The sequence below is a fragment of the Danio rerio genome, chromosome 3, assembly GCF_049306965.1.
Source record: "Danio rerio strain Tuebingen ecotype United States chromosome 3, GRCz12tu, whole genome shotgun sequence".
NCBI classification, from domain to species: domain Eukaryota; kingdom Metazoa; phylum Chordata; class Actinopteri; order Cypriniformes; family Danionidae; genus Danio; species Danio rerio.
In genome coordinates this window covers 30,448,428-30,463,178 of record NC_133178.1, presented here as the reverse complement: position 1 = coordinate 30,463,178, position 14,751 = coordinate 30,448,428, and the positions used below count along the sequence as shown (strand labels likewise).

The window sequence follows — 14,751 nt, the reverse complement described above, 5'->3', positions numbered from 1 at the left end:
CTGACCTCAAACTTTTGACTGGTAGTGTATATTGTAAAATTTAAAAGTGTAATCTATAAAACATATAAAAGTTTAAAAACATATAATAGTAATATACTAATATCAGTTCTTTACAGTATGTTGAATTAATGTCATTTTAAAACGTTTTAGATGTAGTTTAGCAAGTGGCAGCACAATATTGACAATAGAGTGGAAGCTTTGGAGGAACACAAACATCGCATGTATTAAATGACATTTCTTACACTTGAATACATGACATTAATTATCAGACAGGGCTGTAGTTTTTGACGTACCTCTTTTGAGTACTGGAGAGTTTGTAACAGGACTTCCTGTCTGAGGAGACTCTGGGCCTTTACAAACACTTGTGTCCTCTGATGTCCCGTTCAGCAGGTCAGGAGTGTGAGGATGAGCGTGGGATTTGTTGATGATATTGTTGTTGACTCTAACAATTGATTCATAGTCTTTTGATTCATTTTGATTTGGAGACATTGGGGAATATGGGGTGGTTGTATTATTATAGTAATTAGAGAGAGAAACAGGACAGAGAACAACATTAGAATCACCATTATTTAAGGGATAGTTCAGCCAAAATATTTATTTATCAATTATTTACATATCCTCAAATGGTTATAAACCTTTAGGAGTATTTTCTTCTGTTGAACACTAAAGAAGATATTTTGAAGAGAGCTGGGTAACTATTGACTTCCATTTTTGTGTCTCCTACTATGAAAGTCAATAGTTACTGGTTTCCAGCTTTCTTTAAAATATGTTATTTTGTGTTTAACAGAAGAAAGGTTTAAAAGTGAAGGGGGAGTAAATAATAACAGAATTTTATTTTTTTTGGGAGGGGGGGGGGGGGGTGGTGGTGTTGAATTATCCCTTTAATGCACCTAGTTATTAAACACTTCTGTATATTTTACTGCTAGTATTCTGCATATGGTATTTTATCACACAGCTCTCTGGAATACTTCATTCTGATTAGTCAGTCACACCATCCATTGGTTTTTCCAGTTTAATCCCTGATAAGAACTGCTAAAAATTAATGGTCTTCTTCCTGGGGGTTTTGCATTTGCTAATAAAACAGCCAACAGCATTTTACTGTTATTTAGTTATGTCATCCATATATCAAAGACCTGCTGTCTCCTGTTTCACACGAACACAGAAACTACCATCTTGCGTCTCTGCTCTCTTAGATCAGCTGCTTCCTAGAGTGCCTATGCCAAGCGTAAGCTCAGAGGAGCCTAAGCCTTTGCTGTGGCTGCTCCAAGGACTTTGGAATGCTCTGCCTCTTTACATTAGGCAGGCAAGGGCTTAGTTCAAATCCCATCTTTTTTCCTTGGCCTTGGGTTTTATATTCGCTTTAAATAGTGTTTACTTATTTCTTACATATGTGTTTGTTTTCCTTATTTTAAATATGTTTTATAAGTCTTGTATTGTAAACTCATTTTAATGTACAGCACTTTGCAACGTCTGTTCTTTAGTGGTTAAGTGCTTCATAAATAAAATTTGTATTGTAATATATTGTACACTAATAGTTTATAAGATAACAAATGGATATGATTTTTTTTAATCAATATAATCTGAAATCTTGTACTCAGAATTATTTGGTGAAAAGCTATGTAATAAGTGGTGGGACTGTACTGTATCACTCAAAGTAATATTTCACCCAAAAATGAAAATTCTGTGTTTGGCATTTAACTACTTACACTGGAAGTAGCGGTGTAATAAGTGAGATAAAGCACATCTAGCTGGCTGTTATTGAAAAATAATTAAAGACTTTGATCACTCTGTTAGTGTTTATTTTGCAATAGCATTATCCCTTTCATACACATTTTAACCTTATTTACACTAAAGACTTCACATTAGTACCTATAATCTCAATTTATCATTTAATAAATCATTTATTTAGATTTGATTTAGAGGTACTGATATGTTCTAAACACCTGATAAAATGTTTGTGTTTGTTTTGAGGAACTTATTACAGGTTACTTTGGTAATTATGAAGGTTATTTTATGGTATCACTGTGAAAACACCCCTTATTTTCTATTTTTAGTGTGCACTGACACTATCCAAACCATGCCTGGGTGCGTATCCATGTTCTTTTGACAAGTGTGAGTGCTCTGAATAGGGCCCAGGGAGGGTTCTTTTGACCGGCACTGGCTTGGTTAGAAGAGGTGTGCGGTTCAGTTGGACTTTGGCGCAGTACGCTTGTAGTACACATCATCACTTTTAAGGGACTGTTTCATAGGGATTTGTTAATCATTTCTACTTTTCAATGAACGTGAACTGTCATAGTTTGGTAAAGACGCAAACCCCTCGCTGCACAATAGCTGCACCTTCATCAAACCATCTAATACGTGCAGCATAAGGACTTTCATGATAATTAATGAACGTCAAAGTTGTGGATCTGTTCAGTGAAAGATTTGACTGCGTGTAACTACATCCCAAATGACTAAAAATAATACAAAACGATATAACTAAATCTCCACTGTGCTAAGTGAGAGCTGGCTTTTTCCTGTTAAACTAAACAGTCGCAACATCGATGACGTAAGCGTGCTCTGGTTCGGAAGGCAAAATGCAGTGTGAGTGCAGGTTGTTGGGGCAGAGGGGATTGGGGACAATCGCGCTTCAGCGCGGTTCAAGGCAACTGTACCTAGTGTGAGAACACCCTTACAGTGTAGCCACTAACTTACAAACTTGAAAGTCTCTGATAATCTCTGATCAGTTTCAGACTTCATTCATATGTGGAAAACATTTTAAAGAAAAAAGATATTTGCACTGGCAGCCTGACTTTAGCCTTTTACTGTAAGTCTTTTGCCATTAAAAATTTTCAGTTGAATGCCATCCACACTAACTGCAGTCAAATGACTCTTTTTGTGCAGCAAGGGAGAATAGACTCAATTTTTGTTAAAATGTGTAATGTTTTCCTTTGTAAATCACACCATTTTCTGTTTCAGCCTGTGCACTTTTGTCCATCATAGATTGTTTATGCTAAGTAAATAACTTGCAAATATCAGATATGTATATATAACAAATTATAAATGGGCATTAAAGTTTTAGTTCACCTTTAAATAAAAATTCTGTCAGACATTACTCATCCTTATGTTATTTCATACCTCGAGACCTTTATACATACAGTAATTTTTGGTATTTTTCTTGAGTGAGCCGGGAATATCGCTGTCTATTGAGGATGAAGGGGCTCTCGGATTTCACCTAAAATATCCAAATTTGTGTTCTGTGGAGGAATGAAGGGGTTTGGAGCAACATAAGGGTGAGTAATTAATAGCATAATTTTTCTTTTTGGGTGAACTAATCTTTTAAGTCCTGCAGTGAAAACATGGCTGTAACTTGCCTCTTACACAAACTGCTGCACTGCTGGATGTTTTTCCGGCTATGTTTTCAGCCATGCAGGTATAAGCCCCAGCATCTTCTGGCAGACATTCCCTCACTACCAAAGTCACTTTTTCTCCCACTAATGAAGATTTACCAAATCGTACAGTCTCGCCTAAAAACGGTAGAAAGGTTGATTTTACAGGGAACTTATAAACTACATAAAATACTTATGAACTTTGATTTAAACTACATAAAATACACATACAGTATGTACACACCTCCACTCATACATTTAAAATTAGTGAACATACTCAGATTTCTGTTTGAATTAGCAAAATAAGTATTATGAACATTTTTAAAAGTAATAACAACAGGGCTCACCATTATGAAGCCAGGAAATGCTGATTGGCTGGCTCCCAGTGATACTTCCGTTCAATGTGATGTCATTTCCTTCATCTACTATACAGTCCTCGAGGGGCTTGGTGAAAAGAGGTGGATCCAGTTGCCTTGTGTGGTTGTAATTGCCATTCACTATATTGACAGAGAAAAGCAGAATGAGATCAGTAATGTAGCATATCTGTTTACACAACAGTTCTGTCTGGTTCTTGAATCTGATTGGCTGATAGCCGAGTGATATTCTGCAAGTAACAGCACTCGTCCAGTCTCTTAACCCTTCACACTTGTGTATTACTCCGCCCACATACAGCAACAAGCAGAGGACACTCTACAGTTTGACAAATATTGCTGCTGTTGGACAACATATTTGTATAATGCATAATACTTTTTTAGTCAAGAATGTAGTCGTTTAGATTGCAACTATGCAGTTTAATTATAAGGAACGTGCCTTTTTAAAATATTTATTATTTCAGAGCATCAGATTTAGTGCATCGGTCGCCATCAGCTTGTCTGAGCAAACCAAAGTGACGGTTGATGGTCCGCCACAAGATGACGACAGAGACCTCATAGTAAGTCTTTAGGGGAGAAAAACAGCATTTTCTCAGTGTAAAATTCAAACTACAGCAAAACCAATCATTATAAATCAGGTAAATGACATTCTAAGTTGATCTCTCACTTGTGTATTTTGTATTGCTATATTTATACCTCAAAAACTGGTAGTGTTTGCTTTGCTCAGGGGTTAATTATTGTGAAATTCCGATTGCGACAGAGAAATACAGGAAATTCTATGTAGACTGATGGCATTTCGTGCCGTTGAGCTTAATAATCTTAAAATGTCAGCAAAATTATCTGTTTTGTCATCACTGTAGACATTACGCTAGAGAATCATTCAAATACTAGCTCTAAAGTGACGTTTGTGAAGTAGCAAAGGTTCCTGCTGTTCTGACTTCAGCTGCAGATGTGAATGAATGGTGAAAGAAAGTGGTTCCTTGTACAAAAGGATTTTGAGACTCTCTGTGTTTGATTTTCTTTTTTATGAACACGATTATGCCATCAAACTGTTGTATAAACTCAAAATCACACAAGTAGCAGTGCGATGTGAAAGGAATAGTGACTTTTTCTGTCGGGTACAAATAAGTTGGGAAGAAGTGAGTAAGTAAGCCATTGGAATTGCTCACTTATTCGTTCAAAGCACTGATTCATTGAGATTGACATCATTGTTTGTTGCCCAAAAATGTGGAAGGGGAAGACTTTAAAGTATTTTAATTGCTGACATATTAGACAAAGTAGTTGCAAAGCTGCCAATAAAAGAAGACTTGTTTTTAGTCTACATTTCAGAATCTAGATTTATTTTTGTATGTGTAACAATTCTGTCCTCTGAATTTCTATTTTTTTATATCTAAATACTTTCAAAATGCTTGGTTACACACAATTATTTTGTGTTGGGACAACATGAAGGAATTAAGTTAACCTATTAGTTTTTTAACAGATTTAAGTGGATTGAACATGAAACGATTATGTCGTCGTAAAGAAAAAAAAACTCTCAGCTTACTTTAAATAAGTAGTTTGAGCAAACAGCAAACACCAGAGTGAATTGTCACTTTTTTACTTTAGAATTTGGAGTTTGTATCTTGCGATGTGGATTTTTGTTTTCCAGAATTTCATGTTTACATATCATTATTCTGCCTTTTTCATACTTTTTTGTGAAGCTTGTAATTACATCTTGCAAATGTGACTTGATGTTTTTGTGCGTCTTTATCCTGTCACAGTCACCAGCGATCCAATCCCTGCAGATCGCTAGTATACATGCAGATTGCTGGAGAACTACACACACCACACTAAAGAACTACATATTCAGTCATGCACCGCTCACATGCACCTGTTCCGGGTTCCATTGATTAAACACACACACAGCCAGAGAATCGTTATGAACTGATTACATTGACTATATACACAGAACACACGCACACTTTCTTGGCTGAGTCTTGTTATACTGCTTGTGACATTACGACGCATTTTCTTTGCCTTATACAGTGTTTATCCCTTGCTTGTTCTATTTGTTTACATTGCTTGCTGCTTATACTGACCATTCGCAGATATGGAAGTGTAGATCTCACAATTCAGTTTTTTATTACAATTGCAAAATTGTAAATGTGCAATTCAGTACAAAAAAGCCAAAAATAGCTCTTACAAACTGACAATTTTGTTGTAAAATAATTATTACCTAATGTTTTATACAATGGCGGAAACTCGCTTTCATAAAATACTGGTTAAGATCATGGTTTTGTGCAGTAATAAATAGGTTATTATTAGGCTCATGAATACAGTAATGTTAAACAATAAGCTCTAGCAAGACGGAGCAAAGCTTGTACGCATAGTAAACAGTTGCTGTATCTTTCAACATCATCACTATCACACCTTCTGTCCAGTGCCACCAGAAGTCACATGAGTACAACAAAAGTCAAACTCAAATAATCAACAGATGTGCAACAAAATAAGTTGTAACTCAAATTAACAGCCTGAAAGCTGAGATTTCCGAGCCTTTGACCTCATCTGGCATTCCTCTAACAAACCTGTTTCATCTTAAAATAGTGCCACATATCTTTTATACAAGGACCTGGGTGGAGCGTCATATATTATAATTAACCTTTCATAAGTATGTGTTTGACTATAGTGACCTTACAATATAACAGGGCTCCTTTGTACTTTTTTAGTTAGAAGGGTTTGTCCATTTGAAGCAGAATCATGATCAATTATTGTGGTCTTTTTAATGTCATTCTTGCGAGGGGCATGCTGCATGATATGTAATTTCATTTAAAAGAACAAGTCGATCTAGTCCTTTTAACAATGGAGCAAAGGCTTTTGTTCTCACTGACTTGATAGATCACATGGTTCTCTTTTGACCTGACCTACTGTAACCATGTCATCCTTGTTTGTTCACGCAAACATAGTTTTTTATCTGGTTGTTACAGCAACACTCTACATTTAACTGGTGGCTTTTTTTCTGACAGGAAAAAACTAAAATGGTGTTAGTTTTTTTCTTTACACTCAGACCATCTTGTTAAGATTGATAAGATCTAAGAAATGAACGGAAGGAACTGGAGTGTTGTAATCACACTGAAGAGCACTGCCATCAAGCATACATGTCCCATCCTAACCACTTCTCTAGACACAAAACAAAAGTCTGCTGTTTAGATTAGCAAAAAAGGAAATTCCTGCAAATAGTGACCTGTTGGCTGGTCAGTAATTTGGATCCTGAGGCACTGAAGATAAGGTAGGGTCCATAAATCTGGGGCCACTTTAAGAATGTGCACCTTTGTTTTCCCTTAAGTACAGATTAAGGAAATAAACAGAAAGGTTTTAGGATTTCGCAACACATAAAGTAAGGCGACGCTCTGGCGCAGTAGGTAGTGCTGTCGCCTCACAGCAAGAAGGTCGCTGGTTTGAACCTCGGCTGGGTCAGCTGGCATTTCTGTGTGGAGTTTGCATGTTCTCCCTGCGTTTGCGTGGGTTTCCTCCGGGTGCTCCGGTTTTCCCCACTGTCCAAAGACATGCGGTACAGGTGAATTAAGTAGGCTAAATTGTCTGTAGTGTATGTGTGTGAATAAGTGTGTGTGGATGTTTCCCAGGGATGGGTTACAGATGGAAGGGCATCCTCTGCGTAAAAATGTGCTGGATAAGTTGGTGGTTCATTCTACTGTGGCGACTCCGGATTAATAAAGGGACTAAGCCGAAAAGAAAATGAATGAATGAATGAACAAACACATATGGTGAAAGTAAGTCAAATTCATAAGATATAAAAAAAACCTTTTCTATTAACATAAAATGCCAAGCTGTGCTGCCTGTCATGAAGTATTGAAGGGATAGTTCACCCCAAAGTAAATGTGCCGTCTATTTACTCTCCCTCTCCCTTTATGTAACCCAGGCTCATTCTGATTACGTACCCCTATATACATTTCTAGAGCGCCAAATACATCCCAGGAGCTGTTTTAAAAATTTTTTTTTTGCAGTTTTTGTTTTCGCGAATCCACCACAGGGTGCTGTGTAGAGGTGTGTACCTATAATGGTCTCACAGTTCGGTTCGGTTATGATTATCATGCCATCGATTTGGTTCAATTCGATATCTCTGTGCATCACGGTGCATTGATGATGCATTCCATACACAGTGTTATATATTGGGGGGAGTCTATAACAAGCTGTCTGTATAAACACACAAACACACAGCACCACACTGTCTCTCATTCAAACACATACACATAGACAGCACCAAACAAACACACACACACACACACACACAAACACACACACAGAAACAAACACAAACAAACACACACACACACACTTAAGCCCTCGCAATATGCGTTTAGCCGGGAGAGCTTGCGCTAACCGGAGCAAAAATAAATGAATAAATTTTAAAAACGACAAAAAGAAGCACTTTTGCGACGGTCCCTTACTGAGAGCTCCGCTCCGCACGAGCTCTCCCGGCTAAACGCACATTGCGAGGGCTTAAAGGGAGCAGTGGTCGTAATGTCGAGCGAAAAAAAGAAAAAGACAGCTGTGATACATAACCAGCTTTGTCTTTTTGTAGGAAACACACTTTAGATCTTTTTAGGGTAAGAGGTTTTTGAGTTATTGCCGCTATAACTGAATGTGTCAGGAATATCGAAAACAAAACCAACTTAACCGTGCTCACGCCATTCATGCCTGCTCTTGCATAAATTCACCGCTGTCTACTGACTGACTGACCGATCGACTGACCCACCCTCCTCCTTCCCTTAACCCTTCCAATTGTATTCATTGACCCCCACCCCCCACCCACTTCTCTAAACCCAACGATCCAAGAAAAAGAAAAGCCCTCGTCTGATTTTTACCACGTTTTCAGATTTCACCGCATCCTTACCCTGTTTTTTAATTGTTTATTTTCTTCTTTGGCTTTTGTTTTTGTCTTAACCGCTTTCTGGAACCGTTCTTCACAGGACTCGAACCTTGTTGTCGTGGTCAACTCCTCTCTGTGTCTAAAGTCTGCCGACGTACATGTCGAGCTAACTGGACAAACGTAACAGCGGGAAAGCAGTCCATATGGAGGTAAGCTATCAGCTGGTAAGTGTGAAAAGGAACTGCATCATACCGCACCATAGCGTTCGTTTTAAAGACGAAATGCAGCCATATGTACCTTTGGCTACATAATTCGTATGTAAAATGTATATGGGCTAGGTTTTCTGAATGAACCTATGCTGCATTTATGAGTTTCTTTTTTTCTTTTAAAACACAAAATAAGTAATTTATTTTATTTTTTTTTTAAATTAAAGTTTAGAAACCTCTAACCATTGAAACCCATAGTAGGAAAAACAACTCCTGTGGAATTCAACAGTTACAGGGTTACTTCTTTTGTGCTCAACAGAAAGAAACTCAACAGGTTTGTGAAAAGTGAAAGATGAGAAAATGATATTAGAATTTTCAGTGAAAGAACTTTTTGTCGCTTATATATATATATATATATATATATATATATATATATATATATATATATATATAGACAAATTATGTTATATCAACAAAATCACATGTATAATTGTAATTTATTAAACCACTGTTTCTGTTTATGAAATGTCTTTCAAAACAAAGAGGCTTTGTGATCATTTCAGCACAATAAACTAAGATTTATTATTATTAATATGAAGCGCCTTTGTTTTACACAATAGTTGGTCTTCAAATAATGAATGAAACTGGCTTAGATCAATTAGAAATGTGAGGTGGCAGTTTATTTCTTCAATGCAGTTGAACATCTTACTCTACATGCTTATATTATATACTATAAGAGCCATGTATTAGCTAAATGCTATATATTGGGGTTTGTGATTTAGCATTTAATTCATCTTAGGGGAAAAAAAAGCTAAATGAATGCATTTTCACTTAGTGTCAAATTTGAATAGACCTATTTCAATCTGTAATCAATTCAAACAAATAGTAAGCAAACTAAGGGGAATTCCTGAATCAGAATGCACAACATTTCCCTGTCTAAATCTGGCTGAATTCCAGTTGTCACCTGAGATTGCTATCCAAACGCAGCGAAAGTGAAAACAAAGCAGCAAAACATTTTATGTGAACTTTGACGACTCTTAACAGAGCTAAGATCAATACTTCCTGCAGAGTTCACACATCTAACCACAATTAACATCATGCAAAAAAAAAAATTAAAGCCAAGTTTCTAGCACACTTGTCCAACCTCAAACAAACAAGCACAAACAGGCGCTCTCGAAAATGCAAATACTGACAGACGCAAGACTCAAACACTCATTTGTACAACCTTTATAGACGTTTCCAGACTTGCCTGCACTTGATGTGTCTTCAGGCTTTTTTATGACTGGTCGAGACCCCTGTCCATTTGGCTGGAAGCCAGACAATTGTATCCTTAAAGTGGACACAAAGCGTGTCTTTCCATCAGCAGTGCTCATTTCTTCTTTCAGTTTTACACCCGCTTCATAAAATCCCAGTCATTTCCCTGCGTTGTTCTCTGATGGCTTGTGTTTTCCTGTGTCTCAGAGTCTCCGTCGCGCACACATGTCTTTGCTCTGCATCTCTCAGGTTTTGGCTCCTCCTCATCACTCATTCATTGGGGTGTACAGGCAGGGCTCAGTCCTCTCCACTCTCACACCATTTCAACACATATCTTTAACACAGTTTCTCTTTGCGCAAATGACTCGGATAGTGGTTAAAGAGAGAGAGAGAACGAGAGAGGCTCTTTGTGAAACTTAGTGTTGTTGATGTGTGTGCAACAGTATATTTTGTTAATACCTAAATGAACTATTTTAGCGAGGTTTTGTTTGTGGTGTTTATTTGAATCTTCATATCCACAAATACATAAATAGAGGATTAAAAATAGAATCAAAGGTCACTCACTTCTCAGTACCTTTTCCTTATCAGTTGAACTTTGATTGTGTGTTCGTTTCCACTGAAAAAGTAACCTGTGCTTGATTGTCTCATTATGATGGCAAGTTCAAGTACACACTCTCATAAAAAAAGATTCATATTTCCATGAATAGTTCACCCAAAACTGAATATTTTGTTATCATTTTCTCACTAGACACTTGTTCCAAACATGTTTGAGTTTCTTTATTCTGTTAAACAAAAGATATTTTGAGGAAACCCCTTTCTGTAAGTAAGCACTGAATTCCATAGTGTTTCTTTTTGGTAAATGGTTACAAGTTTTAAACATTTCTCAAACTATCTTGTTAGTGTTCAACAGATTAAAGAAAGTTATAAAGGTTTAAAACCACGGAGGAAGAGTAAATAATGGGTATATCATAATTTTTTGGTCAGACCTGGGCATTTTCCAACCTGCTGGACTTCTTTGATTGGCTCGCGTCAGTTTAATTTAAATTCATCCGCAAAATAAACAGGACCTTACAATACACAGGTCTGATTGCGAGTCAACAAAAGGGGACTCATATGAAGTTGGTATTGTGATTCTATTTTTAAAAATGCTTTTGTGTAAAATATATTATTTTCAAACTGTAGAGTTTTATGATGAATGTTTATAGTTTTAATGTTGAATAGTTTCACAGAATGTTTTTTTTTTTATTTGTATTGGTCTGGCTCTCTCTCTCTCTCTCTCTCTCTCTCTCTATAAATATATATATATATATATATATATATATATATATATATATATATATATATATATATATATATATATATATATATATATAATTTTACATATAGGCCTATCTTTATTTTTTCCTTTTATATCTTCATTTTATATTTTATTCTACTGTTTATCATCAGCGAGTGGAGCAACAAATCTATCATAGTAACAGTTGGTGCACTATAAAAATGTCTATTGAATAACAGTTGACCACAGTTTCTTATTCATGGGTGTCTCCTTTTATTTACACTATCTGCAATATGTAGCCTTGGCCTCAGCTTGGACAACATTTGATGTTTAAGGATTTACAAAAAAAGTGGCTTAATTAACATTTGTAATAGTTTGAAATTATATATTGTTTGGGTTGGTCAAGTAAATTATCGTAGAAAAACTGCTAATGAGCTGCTAATGCATGATCTGTTATTGCACAGATTTATTTATATAGATAGTTTTTCTATAGCTCAAGGATGCCCAAACTTGGAGGGCAGATGTCCTGCATGTTTTAGTTCCAACCCCAAATAAACACACCTAAACCAGCTAATCAAGCTCTTTCGAGGTATACAAAAACTTACAGGCAGGTTTATTGAAGGAAGTTAAAGCTAAACTATGCAGGACACTGGCCCCTAAAGTACCGAGTTTGGACACCCCTGCTATGATAGTAGACAGTATAGCTAGTATTTTACAACACATTATAAACTAAACGTCAGTGCAGTTAAATAGCTTAGATAAACAATTGGTTATTTACCTGATCTAGATCTTGTTTTATAGATCTCATTTGTGCTGTACAGCACTGATGGCATGTAACTGTAACCTAGTGTGAGTACGGCCTAAATGTGAGCCAACACTGACCAAACGCAAACATTCCACTGGTCACTGAGTTTTCTTGTGTCACTGTGAAAATGACACTTACTTTGCTAACAGGCATAGACCGTTTATTGGTGTTTGTTTATGTGAACCAGACAATAGAATAAATAATCCTAATAAACATTTTTTTTATCTAAACACCATGTATAAATATCTATAAATCAAGCATTTTTTTAATGATGCTAATGTTAGATTTCGGTACAGTTGAAGTCAGAATTATTAGCCCCTATGTGTTTTTTCCCCAATTTCTGTTTAACGGAGAAAAAACAAATTTAACACATTTCTAAACACAATAGTTTTAATAACTCATTTCTAATAACTGATTTATTTTATCTTTGCCACGATGACAGTACATAATATTTGACTAGATATTTTTCAAGACACATCTATACAGCTCAAAGTGACATTTAAAGGCTTAAATAGATTAATTAGGTTAACTAGGCTGGTTAAGGTAATTAGACAAGTTATTGTATAATGATGGTTTGTTCTGTAGACTGTCGAAAAAATATAAAGCTTAAAGGGGCTAATAATTTTGACCTTAAAATGGTGTTTAAAAATTTAAAAACTGCTTTTTTTCTTGCCGAAATAAAACAAATAAGACTTTTTCCAGAAGAAAAATATTATCAGACATACTGTGAAAACTACCTTTGCTCTGTTAAACATCATTTGGGAAATATTTAAAAAAGAAAAGAAAATTAAAAAGGGGGCTTATAATTCTGACTTTAACTGGATATTTTATTGATTACATTGTATTATATTGATAAATAGGTAAGAATTAATAAATAAAATAAGTAAGCTGACCAAAGATCTTCAAAAAAATGGGAAAGACTTCATTGAAGTTAGTGTAGTACAGTTATTCAGCAGCGATGTTAATGTTTCATCCTTAGAGAATCTAAACCCAAAAGACCCTGTCTGTAGAACAAAACTTAATGCAACAAAGCATGTGATTCAGTTCGGAAATCCCACTGGGTAATCTAGAAAACACAATACAGCAGGGGGTATTCCAGAATGCAGGATGTGACATTAAGTACCTGAATAAGTTTAAGGATATGCGTCTGGACCATCTCATCTTTTAGTTCCTAAACCTGAGATAACTGTCAGGGTATCTAAGTAACCATAGCTATTTATGCTCTGAAGATACCTGGAACCTACATACCTCTAATATAACCCAGCAAGCATTTTTTGTTTTTAAAAGATGTTTATTAGATGTCTAATAGATGTCTAAACATAGTCACCCTGGTTAAAACAAGGCTAAATTTGAGCTGTCAGTGAAATTCTTATAGACGACTAAGAATAGACCAAAATTAGACTAGTCATCAAACTATTTGACCACAAGTCTAGTTTTGGGCAATTCTTTGATGTCTATTAGATTTTCACTGACAGCCCAAATTTAGACTTGTTTTAAGCTGGCTTCTCTTAGATGTCTATTAGCCATCTATTAAACACTAAATTGTTTGCTGGGAACCAGCTCCTGAGTTAATCAAGCAAGAGTTCGTGGTTTAGCAAATGGTAAGTTAACCTTAGTTTCTGGAATACACCCCTGATACCCAACAGGAACTTTAATAGGGTCAAGTTTTGGGTCACACCTATCAGTTTCTGTGGACCATTTGATGCCTTTTAGATGTGGATACTCGTTTACAAATGAAACAAGACACACAATATTTCAATAATGATAGAAAGAAACAGCCGATCTCTTTGTGTGCAGTGATGTGCGATGAGGAACTGTTTGCTTTGCACATGCCAGTCCACCGAGAAATCCAAACATCCCCACCGGAGACCTTCAACATGTGAATCAGTAATGCAGAACAACGCATACATTATATCTGTGCAGTGGAGACTAAATACACTGTAGTAATGACATGAAATCTAACATGTGCTTGCCAGTGGCTAGTTTTGGTGGTGATTTAAGTGATTCGCTATTGTTTAAGGTTGTGCACAATCCGCTCTTCAAAGCACTGTTAATGTTGTTATGGCAGGAATGCAGACAGGAAGATCCTGGAAAACAATCAGTGAATAACTGGAAACAAAAAAACAAAGAAACTGACAAATATTGAAGAGGATTTCCTTTACGTCCTCTGAAACATGGGGTCGTGATGGAGGAAAACATTCATTCATTCATTTAATTTTCAGCTTAGTCTCTTTATTTAACCGGGGTCACCACAGCGGAATAAACCGTCAACATATCCAGCATATATTTTCCACAGCAAATGCCCTCCAGCTGCAACCTATCACTGGGAAACACCCATACACTTTCACATTCACACACATAAGCTACAGACAAATCTAGCTTACCCAATTCACCTACCACATATCTTTGGACTTCCTCCAGTGGGGGAAACCGGAGCACACAAAGGAAACCCATGCCAACACGGGGAGAACATGCAAACTCCACACAGAAATGCCAACTGACCCAGTTGAGGCTCAAACCAGCAACCACCTTGCTGTGATGTCATTGTGCTACCCACTGTTCCACCGTGCTCCCCTACAGGAAAACCTTCAAACATTATACTTC

At 36.3% G+C, this 14,751-nt stretch overlaps 1 protein-coding gene across 6 annotated transcripts in view; it reads right to left on the bottom strand.

The window, feature by feature from the left end:
- Positions 1–10,271, bottom strand: part of mylk5 (myosin, light chain kinase 5) — a 37,064-nt gene extending 26,793 nt beyond the window's left edge. For 2 of the 6 annotated variants that reach the window (XM_005164056.6, XM_073944555.1), the window contains exons 1-4: positions 10,062–10,271; positions 3,716–3,865; positions 3,354–3,506; positions 294–461 (exon numbers count right to left, since the gene is read on the bottom strand). In XM_005164056.6, coding sequence (XP_005164113.1) covers positions 294–461; positions 3,354–3,506; positions 3,716–3,865; positions 10,062–10,185 — 595 coding nt within the window. In that variant the 5' untranslated portion in view covers positions 10,186–10,271. The remainder of the gene's footprint in view (positions 1–293; positions 462–3,353; positions 3,507–3,715; positions 3,866–10,061) is intronic. The other 4 variants (XM_073944557.1, XM_073944558.1, XM_003198128.7 and 1 more) reach the window with 2 other exon arrangements.
- Positions 10,272–14,751: the final 4,480 nt, after the last annotated feature.